The 18013-nt window shown below is 35.7% G+C and overlaps 1 protein-coding gene across 3 annotated transcripts; it reads left to right on the forward strand.

The window, feature by feature from the left end:
- Positions 1–6466: 6466 nt before the first annotated feature.
- On the forward strand, positions 6467–17732 carry LOC113302216 (protein TIC 20-v, chloroplastic-like). 3 transcript variants are annotated; one of them, XM_026551088.1, is made up of 9 exons: positions 6467–8864; positions 11228–11297; positions 11777–11858; positions 13209–13302; positions 14255–14425; positions 15787–15882; positions 16245–16368; positions 17288–17441; positions 17528–17732. In XM_026551088.1, the coding sequence occupies exon 1, from the start codon at positions 6598–6600 to the stop codon at positions 7243–7245; it is 648 nt and encodes a 215-aa protein (XP_026406873.1). In that variant the 5' UTR covers positions 6467–6597; the 3' UTR covers positions 7246–8864; positions 11228–11297; positions 11777–11858; positions 13209–13302; positions 14255–14425; positions 15787–15882; positions 16245–16368; positions 17288–17441; positions 17528–17732. The 3 variants fall into 3 exon arrangements, with proteins under 3 accessions (XP_026406873.1, XP_026406872.1, XP_026406874.1); XM_026551087.1 differs by having other exon boundaries at positions 17288–17732; XM_026551089.1 differs by lacking the exon at positions 16245–16368 and having other exon boundaries at positions 17288–17732.
- Positions 17733–18013: the final 281 nt, after the last annotated feature.

The following is an 18013-nucleotide window of genomic DNA, read 5'->3' on the forward strand; positions in this document are numbered from 1 at the left end:
TTTTCTTCTTATTTTTTCATAGATTTTGATAAATCCATGAGTATTTAAACCTTTTATATTTGGTCAGATATGTAGTATGATGTTTGAAAACATGTTTATTGGTTGAAGTATTCATTATTAAATGTTTATCATCTCTTTAACATCGGTTATGTTATACAGTTTATAAATTGCTGGTTTGTGAATTAGATGAACATGCATTCATATCTATAACTAGATTAGGGTTTGAGATATGTAAATGCCGAATAACTCTAACCATAAGTAGCATAATGTAGTTTTTAACGACGAGATGTTGCCATGAAAGTGTGTGTAGAATCATAACTTGGGTTAAATTTGTGTGTCTCTTCCGTCGTATTGCTTAGAATAACCTCCAGTCACAAAGAACATTGATTTTATATGGTTAAACTTGAGAAGCTCTTACTTACAATTATTTATTGAGAAGGTTTCACAGAGTGTGTCTTGCGCCTTTAATGATACAAGAAATTTTGTCGGAGTAAACCTGCGATAGGATGCTTTAGGGTTATTGACGTTGAGAGAGAAAGGATGTTGAGTATGGTTCGATTGGTAACATGTTGGAAGATAGAAGATGAAACCTCTAAACAATATGTTTTACCTTTGATATTCATTTAATTATTATTTTAGTATAATTTAGCTTTAATCACAATCAAAATCCCTATGTTTACATAAGTAATCAAAAGCAATTGACAATTACCTGCTTTTTTATCAGAACAAACTTGTTCTTGCTACTTTACTCTAATGTATATTTCTGAAGTAAGAACTTGAATTGATTTCATTAATTTGCCTGACAGCCGATCAAACTTTGTTAAGCATTAATGGACAAACCTTGAAATATCACATAATTATAATAATTATTTTGCCTAGATTTTGATATATAACGATAAACGTGTTAGCCACTTTGTTTGATACAAAATCAAATGCATCTTGAATCTTGTGAATTATGCATCCCCTTTAAAGTGTCATTTATTTTCATGATAATAACAATGATTAGCAACATAAGGAATATGTGAATGCTAATGTTACTTTATTGTAGATCCACTTGCATTCGAGCTTGATGGGTTTTGTTCTTTCCATCATTGATTAAAGGTATCGTTCCCTTGACATCATGGGAAGTGCTTTATTTGATGACAACCAAAATATTTAATGATTAAGTTCATTTTATTTTGAGTTATTACGCCAAACGTCTTAGCCACTTTGTTTGATACAAAATCAAATGCATCTTGAATCTTGTGAATTATGCATCCCCTTTAAAGTGTCATTTATTTTCATGATAATAACAATGATTAGCAACATAAGGAATATGTGAATACTAATGTTACTTTATTGTAGATCCACTTGCATTCGAGCTCGATGGGTTTTGTTCTTTCCATCATTGATTAAAGGTATCGTTCCCTTGACATCATGGGAAGCGCTTTCTTTGATGACAACCCTTGAAGAGTTTAGTTAAACAAGATCTTTTGGCTTGACAAATATTACCTCTATACCAAAACTATGAGCATTTATTCCTTTAAAGCCCAGACCTCGTGTATCACGATAATATTTAGTTTCTCATAATTTTCAGGTTAGTTTCCTTGAGCTACCCTTGAACTTATTAAAGTCATTTTATTTTATTAACTTTTTCAAGAGCAGCATCTACACACAACCTCGTTTAGTTAAGACCGAACAAAACTACCCCCATCTACTCAGTTCCTAGGTATCCATGTGGTTACGTACAATCAATCTGGCCAACACATGTGAATCTCTCAACAGAGTCCTCTATCAAGAGTTTCTTCGTTGCTGTGAAGACTTCTGCAACCCAATTCCTTTAGGGTGTCTTACATATAATAGGGATCCAAACTGTTTGCTAACCACTCACTAGAAAGCATAATACCAAAATATTTAATGATTAAGTTCAGAGTTAAGGTTTCCGTTTATATCCAAGATACCATATATATGTATATATGTGTATATATATATATACATATACATATATGTCAAATTCGAAAATCCTTGATAAAATCAATCAAGATTTACGATTACAAAAGTAATCCACTTGATTATATCACAAACAACTCGTCAATCTAATAAGTCTTACATTTATTTGAATAAATAACTTGTTTGTCACAGACTATCAAATCAAGCAAATAATCACACCAAAGTCAAAATATCAAAGTCTTCAATCTTCTTAGTCTTCGAAAGTAGGAACCTGCACTTGATTCCATTATCTAATTTACCGCATAAAGTTTGTTAATATTGGCAAATCAATAGTTATATCAACAAATTCTGAATCACTAGAATCTGTCTAATCAGATCCTCAAAGTCTTGAGTGTTTTTATATGTAAAGGGAAGGACCAAAGAATAAACAAGAAATTATATAAAAGATAGTTATGCCTTAGTTCAAATAACAAGTCATAAACGCTGAAATTAAATCATAATCTTAGTTACCTACTGAAAATGCGGGGGTCTAACAACCACACCAACAACTCGTTTGGCAATCTGAGAGGACTTACTCCAATATACTTTCTAGAGAATCAACTAGACAGTCAGACTCAATCTAGAATAAAGTATATCAAAGAGTTTAATATCTCTAACTCTTAATTCAATCCACAATCAGCAAATATAAATCTGCGAGCCCGATTAAATATAAGAGGAGTAAACTTGAACGATACCAACGACCAATATTCAAGGATCAATCAATCTCAATCAACAACCAAAGTTTGGATTTCCTAATTGATCGATACAACGTACGACCTGTGATATTTCGATTATATAACAAAATATAACGCGGAAAAGAAATAACACAGACACCATAATTTGTTAACTAGGAAACCGCAAATGCAGAAAACCCCCGGTACCTAGTCCAGTTTGAATACCACACTGTATCAAGCCGCTACAGACACTAGCCTACTACAAAATAACTTCGGACTGGACTGTAGTTGAACCCTAATCAATCTCACACTGATTCAAGGTACAATTGCGCTCTTTACGTCTCTGATCCCAACACGATACTACACACTTGATTCCCTTAGCTGATCTCACCTACAACCAAAAGTTGATGCGACCTAAAGTCGAAGACTTGATAAACAAATCTGTCTCACACAGAAAAGTCTATAGGATTGAATAAATCTGTCTTCCATAGAAATACGCAAGAGTTTTTATTCCGTCTTTTGATAATCAAGGTGAACATGAACCAATTGATAAACCGGACTTATATTCCCGAAGAACAACCTAGTATTATCAATCATCTCACAATAATCTAAATCGTATGATGGCGAAACTAGATATTGTGGAATCACAAACGATGAGATGAAAGATTGTTTGTGGCTACTTTTTTATCTTGCCTATCGGAGAAATAAATCTCAAGCCAATTTTACAATTGCACTCGTACGATAGAAACATCAAGATCAGATCACACAACTATAAGAGAAGTAATATCGGTCTGGCTTCACAATCCCATTGAAGTCTTCAAGTTGTTAACCTACAGGGTCTCGAGAAGGAACCTAAGGTTAAAGGAGAATCGACTCTAGCAATACAACTAGTATCACACAGGAGGTGTAGGGATTAGGTTTCCCAGTTGTTAGAGTTCTCCTTTATATAGTTTTCAAATCAGGGTTTGCAATCCAAGTTACATTGGTAACAAAGCATTCAATATTCACCGTTAGATGAAAAACCTGATTCAACCAAGCTAATATCTTTAAACCGTTAGATCGAACTTAGCTTGTTACACACAAATGAAATGTACCCTTATTTAGGTTTATGTAACCGTACCCGAACGTGTACACTCATGTTGGCTCAAATAGTTAACCGAGGTTATCCATATGTTTACTCTCATATTAACCTTATTCATCTTATCCATAACTAGTTCAAATGACTCAAATAAAACTAGTTAAATAGTTGTTCAATTGCATAGAGAATACAATTGAAACCAAATCGGTTTGATTCACTCGAATCAGTCATGAACATTATAGCCATGGTTTGCAAATATTGCATTCCTTAAGATTCAAATGTTTAAGTTCATGAACAGACCGTTTTGACAAAATAACCAGCTTAAGCATGTGTACGGGTATCCGTACTTAAGCAACCAGATTTGAGTTTGTTAAGTTTTCAAACTCAACCGAAATTCTCGGTTCAAAAACTTCCGCCAGTATGCGTACGGGTACGCATACTTAAGGCGACTAGTTTAGGAGTTTGTAATTCCCAAATTCAGCAGATATTTTCGGTTCGAAAACTTCCTCTAGTATGCTACGGGTACGCATACTTATGCCGTCTCCTTCACCAATTTTGTATACACACATATGGATACACTTGGTTCCCGGTTTATGGATTTATACACTAATGTGCGAACACACTATATATGCTCATATCCAAAGATGGTTATATCATCAACTCTTAATTTCAATCATTGAAACTTTCTTAGAGGACGTTATATAGTTGTTATTCACAAACTATTTTTCGTCAAAGAAATTTCAAGTTATTGAAATTATCATAATGAAACATTCCAAGGAAACACCAAATGATTGTATCACACAAACTATGTTAGATGTAACTCGACAATTTTCATATGATCTTATTTGGACTTCCGTCACGAATGTAAGATGAACATGGATAAAGCGAAAGCTTGCCAACACATATTTCGAGAAATATATAAGCGAGATAAACTCAGCTCGAAATCTCAAATGTGTATAATAGAAAACTATATCGTAACACGACTTATGTCTCAATATAGGAGATAGAGTAGAAATAGACTTTCCAAGTGATAGATGAGTTTAAGTCTCCACATACCTTTTGTTGATGAAGTTCCACAAGCTCCCCTTAGTAGTTATTCGTCTTCAAATGATGAACGCCGAGAGATCTAGGCTCAACTACACTATTTATGTCCTAGTCCGAGACATCTATAAATAGGCTAGAAATCAAGACTTATAGTTTTGATCACTAACATTGACAAACGTGCTTGAGATAGCAACACATGCGAGTTCGACCGAGCAATGCTCTAACACCTACCAACGGGGCTACTAGAGTTTTTTGATCCCAAAGAAGCATTTGAACAAGTTAATTGTGCTTTTGTCGAAATTGAATCATACTACTTGTTACTTTTGGTTTAACTACCACATAACGCTGGTGTATTTCAAGATGAGTTTGTAAGAATACAAAGCTCCACTACTTTATTCAAGACCAAGATTCCAAATTTGAAAATTAAAAGGTATTCAATCAATGGATTTTCTGAATTTAGCTTATATCTTCAAAACAACGATAATGTATGTAGTTTGAAACTCCTCATAAATACAAAGTTTTACGAATTCTGCTTGAGTACTATAAAGTGCTATAACTCATCAAGGAAGGGCATTATAGCTGAAGAAATTTGTTTGATAATAATGCACGAATCTCTGCTTATGTCGTGATAGATTTAAACCTTGGATGAAGCCGATCAACCCTTATTTGAAGTTAAACTTTGATGTTTCTTGGATATTTGCAAATAAGTTCGTGGGAATAGGTCTAATCATTTGCATTTTTGTGGGTACAAGCGGAAGCGAAAACTTTATTGGAGGATGTGGTGTGCGCTGAAAGTAGAGGCACTTAGAACTTGCATCTAGAAGGGGATTATAAATATGTGATATATGCCCCGGTTTGAAATTTGAACGTTATAAAGTGGACAGCTAGGAATCTAATGTAATTTTTTTTTTATCAACAAATATAAGGAAACTTTATTGATAAAAAGAGAAAAAAAACACAAAAAAACAAAGGGTATGAGAGGCTTGTATCACCTTAAGCCAAACAAGAAAATAAAACAACTTAAGGATTACAAAACAATCCTAAGCTGAAAAAGAACCAAAATACATGATCTTCCAACTTGTCAAAACTTCAGATAAGGAAATAAACTCGTAATGTACTCCTTATCCACCAAGGACCAGCAAAACAAGCAATAAATTGCTTTATTTTTCCCTTGCAACTTCATTGCAAAAACTAGGAATCTAATAGTTGACATTTTGAATTTGCTTTCTAAAGTGAAAACTGCAAATTTACATATACAAATAGAGATGTTAATCATGTAGCAGACTCTTTTGCTAAACATATCGTTAATTAAAAAACCTTTTTGATTAAATGCTTGTATTCAAGAGGACAAAAAAATGTATTTTAAATGCAATTCATCTTTCGTATTAAAAAATAAAACGAACTCCCTAGATAATATGATACAATTTCCAAAATTGTTAGCGCAATTTGATATTAGAGACAAAAATTATTCTCAAAAGTCGGAAGCAAAAATATTTTAACATTTTTACTTCTAAAACTGGTTTAACAGTTAATCCAGAAACACCCTGCAAGCAAAACTATCTTGCTCTTAAAAGGTTAAGATTTTGAGAGCAAAACTATCTTGCTACTCCTATAACCAAACACCCTATAACCAAACACCCTATAAGCCCCAAGGACTAATCTGATGGATTACCCTCGTGGATGCTCCGTGGACCGATTAGTTAAACAAACAACCGTGCCCGGTTATCAGTCAGTAGAAGAAGATAAGGCGAGTTAGGTAACCTCTTCTTGAGCTTCACTTACTCGACCATAGATGAAACCCTAATCCGTTGCCCAAAAAAACAGAAAATAATAATGGCCATGGCATCTCTCTTGAGCTGCTCAGTTACTCCAAAAACTTGCTTTAACAGAAGTCATTTACCATCTTCACTGTTTTCATCACAACGATCATTCTTCATTTCTCCAGCAAAACCCACACTTCAAACCAGTAAACCTAGGAAGTTCTTAGTTTCAGCTAATAATTCCAACGGGGATGACTCTGCAGATCTTCCAGATCGTTTAATCTCAGCCATTTGTTACTTCTACCCATTCTTTGATGGTGTTCAGTATGGAAAGTACGTTATAACTCAATTCACTCCAATTCAAGTGCTTCTACAACCCTTATTTCCAGCTATCAGGGTATTCAAAAGCTTTCCTTTCAATGGGTTTTTAGTATTTCTTACTCTTTACTTCATTGTTGTTAGAAACCCTAATTTTAGTAGATATGTTAGGTTTAATACAATGCAAGCTATAGTTCTTGATGTTTTGTTAATTTTTCCTGATCTTTTAGAGAGAAGTTTTAATCCAACTGAAGGTATTGGATTAGATTTGATTCAGAGTTTAGACAGTACTGTTTTTCTATTTCTATTAGTTTCTTTGATTTACGGTTCAGGTTCTTGTTTATTAGGGCAAGTTCCTAGGTTACCCATTGTTGCTGAAGCAGCTGAAAGGCAAATTCCTTAAAATAAATTTTGGGTGTTTTGATTTTGTTGTCACAATCTGTAATCTTATCTTTCAAGTTTTTGTAACCTTATCTTTGTGGTTTGAATAAATGAAATTTGTAGCTATCAATACTGCTTATATCTTTCTTAGTTTTGATTATCCCAAACAAGTGCCTTTCTCATTTGTCTGAGAAGGCGCTTTCAAATTGTTTGATCAAGTTTTTCTTTTCAGTGTCAGTATGGTATGTTCATTGAATTCTCGAAGTATGGTATGTTCATTGAATTCTGGCCTTCCTGCTTGGATTCAGTTTAATGTAATGCGTGAAAGGGTATACTACAAAATGTAGTTAAGTTTGAGACATTGGTTTCTGGGTTTTATCGAAGCTTATAAGTATAAAGAAGAGATGGTAAAGAAGTTTAGCGTGAAACCTAGTGTAATCTGTGTATACTCAGTGATCAAGGGCTTTTGTACAGTTAAAATGCTGGATTTGACTTTCAAGCTCAAGGATAAGATGTTTGATTCAGCAGTTTATAGTACTTCGATTTGTACAAATTTCATGGGGAGTGGCAAGAGAGTATCTTTTGCGATGGAAATGAAGGAAATTGGATGTGAATCCGATTCTGTGACTGATGATGGTGAAAGATTTTTCAATCGTTATGTGGAGTTCTGGATGCGATAATCGGAGAAAGGTAAAACTAACTGTTATGATTTAAAAGGTAGTAATTGATTGGTATTGAAAGGAGGGCAAATGGAGTGAAGCAATGGATTTATTCTGCTGAGGCGAGATTGGTCTCCTGATGCTGTGACGTACCAGACACTTTTCAATGGGCCAAGTGATAGGAGTCTGTGGAAGCTGGCGAACACATCATTTGTTTTGGGCGGGATGGTTTTCCTGGGGAATGTTCCATGTTTTGCTAGATGGGTTGTTTTGTGAAGGGAACTTAGTGCTGTTACAGTCAGTTTTGAAAATGTTAGCCAAGGAAGTATATTTAATGTAAATACAGGGAGGAATGGAGGATGCTTATGTCAGTGGTACGTAAGAAAACTGAAATGTTGAGTTCTTTCGAGCTTATAGATGCTTCCTGATTCCAAGAATGATCACTCTACCTAATAACAAACAAGAAAACATCACACTAAACATAAAAATGGAGCTCATTCTTTCTGATCAGGGTGACATTTGCTTTTGTAAGCATTCGTTATGAAGCTTCGGGAGGTATCAAGCGTATTTTTTTAATTAATGGTTTCCAAAAGCATGTTCCTATATCTTGCAAGTGTCAAGTGCATATGAGATGTAGGTTGTAAGAATAAAGGAGTATCAGATTTGAACAACATCACGCTGCGTAGAATATAAAGTTGCTGATGACTACCACGTGTAAGCAGGCTAAGATGCTGTATTCCATTGAGCTTATAAGATGCTTTGGGAAAGCCTGCTTCAGAGATGTGTTTCCTGATTCCATAGTTTTGTTTGTGTATTGAGATAGAAGGCTTCTGGGCTTCATAGTTAAACAGATGAATCCTAGATCAAAGCTCTTGGATACGCTTTCAGAAAGATTGGGAGCATGATAGGAGGTTAAGCTGTACTAATTTGATCCGGTAAAGTGGACACTAAAGCTTGGATTGGAAAGCTGAAGCGTCAAAAGGTATGTTTTATTCCTTGCATATGGTTTCTATTACGTCCATTTACTTCGAGATTATTATGCGCACACATGTTGTGTGGGCATTATCATAATCTTATAAATTTATTCTGTATCTAGTCATAAAAAGGATAGAAGACGATGAGAATGACATTACATAACGCTTTATATTAGTCTTGAGTCGTCATTCTTTTCTACGAATAATATTAGAAATTGATCTTCCATTATTGTAACACCTTTTACATTTACCAGCTTTGACTGTATCGTTAATTATAAGAATTGACTAAGTACACGGCAGGACTAATTTCTCTTCAACACAAAGGTTCTTCTGCAAACAACAAAAATAAAATAAAATCTATTTGACAGTACATGATCATGCTTACCTGCATACGGAAAGTAGAAATGATCGGATAATTGAGACATTTAGTTAAACAACTTTAAGTAAATGGTTGTATGGGCGAGTGACAGGCAATAATCCCTTGGCAGACCGAAAGATAATAATATGCTAGGTAGAAATAATTGATTGTTCTCTCTGCAAAGGGCGGATCACACGTCATTCATCAGCCCCACATTGCATTTGCACGACGTCCTTCACTGTAATCATGCCAATGTAACATGGCTACTTCCACTTCTGTACTAAGTGATTTGTGCGTTGAATTTGGATATACTGTGAAGTAGAGTAGCTTTAAACTACCGGTTGTACGGGCGAATGGCAGGGCAATTCTCCCTTGGCAGACAGAAAAAGATAATAGTAAGTAAGGCATCACTTATGTATTGTTCTCTCTGCCAAGAGAGGATCACGCTGTCATTCATCAACCCCACATTGCATTTGCATGTTGTCCTTCACTATTAACCATGTCAATGTAACATGGTTACTTCCGCTTATTCCAAGTGATTTGTGCTAAGAATTCAGACTTACTGTGAAGTAGAGTAGTTAATCGCCTTAAACTGACGGTTGTACGGTCGAATGGCAGGGCAATTCTCCCTTGGCAGACAGAAAGAGATAATAGTACGTTAGGTAGAACTTACTGATTGTTCTCTCTGCCAAGGGAAGATTGCACTGTCATTCATCAACCCATATTGCATTTGCACGCTGTCCTTCACTATTAAGCAATTTGGCTGTGCATTCGAATGTGCTGTGAATCAGAATAGTTAAACAACTTAACCTAACTGGTTGTATGGGCGAACGGCAGGGCAATTCTCCCTTGGCGGTCAGAAAGAGATAATAGTTCGTTATTGATTGTTCTCTCTGCCAAGGGAGGATTGCACCGTCATTCCTCAACCCCACATTGCATTTGTACACTATCCTTCACTACTGATCATGCCAATGTAACATGGTTTCTTCTGCTTTTATACTAAGTGATCTGTGGTTTGAATTGGATATACTGTGAAGTAGAGAAGCATATGCCATGAGCAGTTCCTTTTCTTATCTGGAGTTTATTCTGTGTTATATTTGTAGTTGGTCATACATCTGAAATCGAGGTAAAAAAGCGAATAAACCATACGACTAAGCAAAGGCCATATGACCCCGAGCTTCAATGTAAAAGGCCGCGCTTTGTTAATTATCTATGAATTGACAGGTGAAATAGATCCACTGTTGAAAGAAAAAGCGAATGAATATTTGGCATATTATAAAAAAAAATGCTCCTGGACCTTCATGTTTTTCAGTACATTCGTACCATAAATTTGTTTCCTTAAATATTTGAACTGAATAAAAATAGTACACCTTAACCAAAAATATCTTTTCCTGAACTTGATTTGGTGCCTTCTGAGAAATTAAAGTACGCATTGTGTAGTTGAACTGTCAGTAATGAATGAGGTGATGGTTTCTCATTTCACTCACTAATAGAAAAAGCTGCTGCAGTAGACAAAACTGATATTAGCTGCGCACTATTTAGAGAGGGTGGGTGGGGGAGGTGTGTGGGGGTGGGTGGGTTGGAGTGGAGTGGAGTTACCTTGTTTATTAAATAAGGGCTTCATTTGTTGTTCTGTATCAGTCTTTGTATTCGTCCATAATTTATCTAATATATAGTGATATTTATTTGAATTGGAAAATTATTAGCATCTCTGTCTTATAGTACGATTCCTTTGTCTGTGTAATTCTGGATTGTTCTGTCACTGGTGTGTTTGTCTTTTCATAATTTAAGGATTGAAACCTGGAGTCCAGTGAATTTCTTATTGATATGTTGGAAGTGTTCGGTTGTATGCTTAACAGTACTTGCAAATCCTATCTCACATTTCACCTTTGATCGATGTCATAGGACAGCCTGTGGAAATGTCACCTTTTTAGATTGGTATTATTCTTATGTCATAGTTTTTCCTTATTGGACAAGAGTCCCAAATTAGATACACTTTCATTGTCATTGCAGAATGTGCTATACAGAAGATGGTGGGAGGACCAGTTCTTGTATGAACTGTAAACATGGCTGGGGTCCAAAGGTTGAGCTCCATTAACATGCTTAAGTTTTCATTTTCTCTTGCACCCAAAGTGCTCAGTATATATATATGTGTTTAACTATCTATTGGTGTATTAACCTGCAATGGGGTTTTGAAGGTTGGAATTTCATTTACTCATATCTGGCTAGTTGTTAGAATCTCATGGGGTAATTGGTGAAGTTTTCAACAATATGGTAGTAGGAAGTTGATAAGAACTTAATAGTTCTTACCCACGGCCAGCGGAGTAGATTTGAAAGAATACAGAAAATTCAGAACAAACTTATGAGTCCCACTGATAAGACAACTAATAACCAAAAGTGGAGATTGCTAAGTTGGAAATCGGACACTAGACCTCCATATAGGCCATTGGGGATTTCTTATCAGAAGTCCTCAGGGTGCAAAACACATTTCTCTTACTTTTATCTTGATTACACTGCCTTATTTAGTCTCGTGCTCAATAGTTAATTTGTTTAATTTGGCAGGTTATCTTTTTAGGACGCCTCAGAGGCTGAATTGTTTTGGCGTTTTACCTTCGCAAGGGAGTAACTTCAGTGTGGTAGACAGGTTTGCCTTTCACTCAACTTATTACACCCATGGAATCTGAAAAAGTTAGCAGTACTTTTAGAGCAACCACAGTCACGGCCAAATTTGGGGACTAAACTCAAATTTGGTCTCAAAATATGCCGCAACGGAAGGGACCAAACCCAAATTTGATCGCCAAAATTAGGGTTTGAGACCAAATGTGGTCGTTAACCCAGACTAAACGAAATATAGTGGGACGGAAGTATTAATAGCGTATGAAAGCAGACGAGATTTTAGTGACCGTATGAAATCAGACGGAAGTATAATTAACGTATGAATCAGGCGCATCTATAAACTCCGCCTAACCAAACGCATGTAATACATACGCCCCAACACAGACGTAGTTATATTGTACGCCCCAATGGGACGTTGGTATATTTTACGTCCCAATGGGACGTTGCTTTAATGTACGCCCCAATGGGACGTTGGTATATTCACTCGTTTAGTGGGCTAATACGTTATTAGAAGAAAATTAGTGGGCTAATACGTTATTAGAAGAAGATTAGTGGCTAATATTTATGTAAATTCACTAATCAGGCGGTCATTAAAAGTGCGCCTGAATCAGGCGGTCATTGAAAGTGCGCCTGAAATCAGGCGATCATTAAAAGTGCGCCTGAATTAGACGGACATTAAAAGTGCGCCTGAATCAGGCGCACATTAAAAATGCGCCTGATATCAGACGGTCATTAAAAGTGCGCCTGAATGAGGCGGACATTAAAAATGCGCCTGAATGAGACGGTCATTAAAAGCGCGCCTGAACTGGGACGGTCATTAAAAGTGCGCCTGAACTGGGGCGTTTGTTATACTTCCGCCTGACTAAAAATAGTCTTCCACGACTGTGGTTGCTCAGTGTAAAATGCCAATTTTTTTTAGCTTTTGGTCTGCTATTTGGCATTTGGTCGACTCCATGACTGTGGATGCTCTTAATATACGTATATGTACATTATTGTAAATATGATGATCACTTGTTTTGATATGCATTTGGGAACAGAAATAAATTGTTAAATGGTAGAACATGAATTTGGCCAACCTCACAAAGTGAATTAAAACCTGAATTAGAAAGTTACCAGTACTTAATTTGTTTAAGTAATCTCCCATGACTTGGGTTTTGTTGTCATTTATTTAAATAAACTTTTTATCAAACATGGGAGACATGGCAACACCATGTCAGCAGTTATCTATATGTTGCCATTCCAAATATGAATGGCATTGAATAATCAGCATATATCTATGTTTTTTTTTATTATTATTATTATTATTATTATTTTATTTTTTTTGTTTCAATCTGTTGCTCTTTTATTATTATTATTTTTTGTATGCAATATTTATCAGCTATATAATGTTGAAATGCAAACATTTATTAAGAAAGCGGGAAGATTGATATCTCCTGGATAAACAGAGATCCTCTACACATGTGTTGCAGATGGTAATCTTCGTCTTCTATGCGTTTATATTGTGAGCTTTACCTGCACGTTAATATTTAAAGCAGTACGCTATTGTCTTATACTTCCACTGATCTGTATATCTAGTTCATCAACTTAAACTGATTGTATGGGCGAATGGCGGGGCAATTCTCCCTTGGCAACCAGAAAATTATAGTAGTGTACATTCATGAAACACTGTATTAATGTTCTCTCTGCCAAGCAGAAATTGCACCGTCATCGATCAACCCCACATCACATATTATTCTATGCAGTTGGTCGCACAATTGTATTGTGTACTTGAGCTTCGAGAGTTGGTGCTTACTGCTTGAAGCTTGTCCAACTTCCGAGTTGATCAATAGCTTTAGGTAATCCAACTGATTGTGTGACCAAATGGCGGGGCAATTCTCCCTTGGCAGTCAGAACATTTCAAAAGTGTATATTCATGAAACACTGTACTATTGTTCTTTCTGCCAAGGGAGAATCGCACTGTCATTCATCAACCCCACATTGCATGTTATAATATGCATCTGGTCTTACCATTTTAACATGCATACTCCAGCTTTGGTACTAGTCTGATTTCTGTTTTTATTTGTATCCATCTGACATCGATAATCTGACTGATTGTGTGAGCGAATGGCTGGGCAATTCTCCCTTGGCAGCCAGAAAGTAATAATAGTGTTCATTCAAGGCACACTGTACTATTATTCTCTCTGCCAAGAGAGGATTGCACTGTCATTCATCAACCCACATTGCATGTTGTCCTCTGCAACTGGACATGCCATTGTAGCTTGTATACTTCAGCTTTTATACTAGGTGATTTCTTCCCTAAGTTTGGATATACTTAGAAGTAGAGTAGCATATGCTGTGAAAATTCCTTTCTTATCTAGCTGATTCTTTTCACTTTTCTGTCTGGTCATATAATCTGTTGATTTTGTTCTATGGTCCTCTACTCAGTTATCACTATTATTCACTAGCGAGATATAGTCTGTGGACAAAATTTCATGAAATTGAGTTATAAAGCTGAAATAGCCGTGTACAACCATGCAAGGGCCAAATGAACTACCAAATACGACCCCGAGTTTCAGCATAATGGAATTGCTTTCCTAGGCGTCCATGATTTGACAGGTAGAACATAAGGCAGATATGAACTTATTTTTTTTAATGAGTAGATGGAATACAGAAGATGCTGCTGGATCTTTTGCTGAATAAAATAAGTGCATTTGACCGAAAGTTTGCTCACGATTTAGTTTGATCAGTTCTATGGTTGATATTGCGCCTTGAGCGCATGATAATAGATTTAGTTATACATGTCCTTATTTCTAGAAAACTAAAGTGCCACTAGAAATAAAAAAACAGAATGAAGGTATGCTGTGTTTAGTGACTACGGACTCTATGGGGAAGGACATATATGGGTTTTCTTTCTTCATTGTAGCATTAGCATCTTTTTACCTTTAAAAAAGGGATTCTTCATCACTTAGCTCCCTTGTTAATAGAGCTTCTCTATGTTCATACTTCTTTTGCTTGAAACAAAGTTTTAACTTACCGTCTTTATCCTGTTAATTTTGGGCAACACAGCCGCAAAGGGTACTCTTTTTTTTTTCTTGAAAACATTAACAAGAAAATGTTCTTAAACTTAATCTGATATTTAATTAGCAAATCTGTTTTTTTTCCTAGGTCATTAGAACTGTAGTCATCTTCACTTTCAGTTGGGAATTTGAGCATTGTATGCTCTATGATTGTGAACAAGTTTATTTGTATACGCATAACTTTTAGAAGCTTGCCTATTTTTTTTTGGAAATTGCAGCAGTAAGGGCCTGCATCTGTAAACTTGGGAAGAAACATGTAAATCTTGTGCCTATATATATGTGTTTATTTTTATTTTGGGCAGTAAACTTTGTCACCTACTTTGTATAACGCGAAGAAATTAGCAACCTTTTTATGAAGTAGTTAGAATCTTAACTAATTGTGCAATTTAAGTTTATTTTCCATTATAGCTAGTGTTGAAAAGTTGTCTAAAAAAAATTCAAGATCCTCTGTGGTAGTGCTATATTGTATTGCAATGGTATTCTTTGTTCTTACTGGTGGATAAAATATTTCAAAAGCATACTCCTTGGTGTTCACCAATGACATTTTTCTTTTAGAATTTGGTATTAGAGGAAGGATGAGAGCAGCCAAGCCTCTAGGGTTCACATGGAGACAATCCTTATGTAAATTGTATATTGAATTCATAACTCAATCAAATTATGGTCGAAAATACATGGTTAATTCTATACTTTTTAGTTATTAGGGATTGTAAACTGTTCCATTTCCGGTGCTGCATTCTTAACGTGTCATCCTGTTCAAGATCTTAATGTGCTTGACAGAGTAAAACTGATACATCTTACTTTTCACCTTGTGGATACTTAGCATGGGGGAAGACTGGGTGATAATATTACTGTCATGTTTCTCTATCATTTGGTCACCAGTTCCTTTGTTTGTTTTGATAGGTATTCAATTTTGTTTTACAACCCCGGAGCTGTTACCATCTCAAACAATTTTTCATCTGGAATGGAGGGACTTCCATGTGGTAGTTTTGTAAACAGGTTTGTGTTTTATACCAATCTAATTATACTGAAAGTAAACATCACTTATGTAATTATTTAGCTTGGCGCTCAGAACCAGCTTTTGTCACTTGATGTCGTCAACTCCCAATACAGTCGGTCAAAGTCTCTCTAAACATTGACAATCCTATCTTGCTTTCCATACAGTACTAGTGAATGCTAATCAGTCTAACAGTTAGGCAGTCCAATTAGAGGTATTATTGACAAGTATGACAAACTTAGGGCCACCCTATCAGATTTTGAATTACATTACTGAGTAGGACATGAAATAGAGTCAATTCACCACCAACATACTCATGTAAGCTGAGGATGTGATTCTAGTTCAATGTGTGATTCCAATACAGTGGTGGTGCCAGAACTTACTACTTACTAAGTCGGTAATGGTGTCTCCCTGCAACTCACGAAGTCACAGAAGCTAAACTGGGTTACTATGTGCAAGCCAGAAGCATCTGGTCTCAAAGGGAAAGGGTAAGTTGACAGTAGACTCACCACATTTATAAGCACCTGATATGGTTCTGAATTAATCTGTTTTGAATAATTTAATTATGAGCTGAAACACATAGCACTTATCAATATTTTCTTAAGCGCCCTGGAATATCATTAATGTGAGATCTGATTTCCTGATATTCATATCGTACATAAAACAAATAGAAAAGAAGAGAACAAAATCAAATCCCAATTGACTATGTAACAGTTAAACAGTCATCACGGAGGTAAGATAGAAATGAAATGAAAAATCCTGCACGCTGCACTAAAAAGTTCGTTTAGGTTTAAAAACCTTTCTAATGGTTGTCATTGACTAATGATGAAAAGTAACCTGTGTGCTAACTATCGAAACGAGTAGTCTAATGGTCGATGCTTTAGTTAGCTTACCAATTCTTGCATGTATGGGTCAATTGCAGGGCAATTCTCCCTTGGCGGATAGAAAGCTGTAAATTTGTTGTATACCGAAGCATGACAGCTTTCTCTCTGCCAAAGGAGAATTGCACTGTTATTCACAAACCCCACATTGGTTTCTGCACTTCTTCATCAATGCTTGTGACTCTGTTCTCATGAAACTCACATTAACGCATTTATACTTGTAGGGGTGATTCATGTAATTGAATTTGGATATGCTGTGAATAAGCAAAGGGGTAGCATATGCTTATGCACAATTCTTATTCTCTCTTTGGTGGTGCTATCGTATTCACTTTTTACTTTTGTGATTAGTCACTACTAGAGATATGGTCCCCGACATCTGTCTCTCTATATCTCATATCAACCCCCATCGAATTCCAACCAGCCAAGCATAATATATCAGATCCCTTTGCTTGTTATCATTAGTTAGTACAAGCTCGGGCTTCAACATACAGGAATCTCTTTATTCATGTCTATTTTGTTTTGACAGGTAGGAAACAAAGACCACTCATGGAGAAACTTACTTTCATTTGAAGAAGAGAATATGGAAAAATCTCAAGGAGAGAAGATGCTGCCGGATCTTCCCTCTTTGGTATGGAATGGAAGTCCATCCACTGAATTCTATTTTGTAATTAAGACACAAGGTATTTTTTACTTTTATGTAATATATGCATCATATCTACTAAAAACTTGTCAGAAGATTATGGGTTGGTTTGTTGATTCATTTCAGTGGCCAATATTGCTTGAGAAGTACTATACGCATGGCATTGTTCTTAGAAGCACTAGATTGAGAAAAAAAGCAGGAACAAAGAAAAGTGGTATTCTGTAAAAACTAAATTGAGAACAGTGATCTCTATAATGTTGTCTCTGGAATTTTTTTTACATTTCATTCTTCTTTTAATAGGTATTTGCCTCTTTTACTCTTTTGTTCTTTATTCTTGTCTAGGAGTCTGTGTTGAGTTGTGCTGGAATAAGCAATGCTTCCAAAGTTCTGGGGTTGCTTGGTGAAACTTTTCTTTTATCTATAGATACAGTGAGAAAAATAATACAAATAAATTTGAAAATCTTTTTAGTAAGAAGAGGCCTGGTACCTACAAGTCCGGGTAGCTAGGCAAAGAAAGAAAGAAAAACCCCGTTCTAGTGGGATTGAATCCCAGGCCTCACTGAAAACTTAACACATGATTAGACCTTTGTTCGCAGCCAAATTTTGATTAAT

This window comes from Papaver somniferum, chromosome 8 (assembly GCF_003573695.1).
Source record: "Papaver somniferum cultivar HN1 chromosome 8, ASM357369v1, whole genome shotgun sequence".
In the NCBI taxonomy this organism is placed as follows: Eukaryota; Viridiplantae; Streptophyta; class Magnoliopsida; order Ranunculales; family Papaveraceae; genus Papaver; species Papaver somniferum.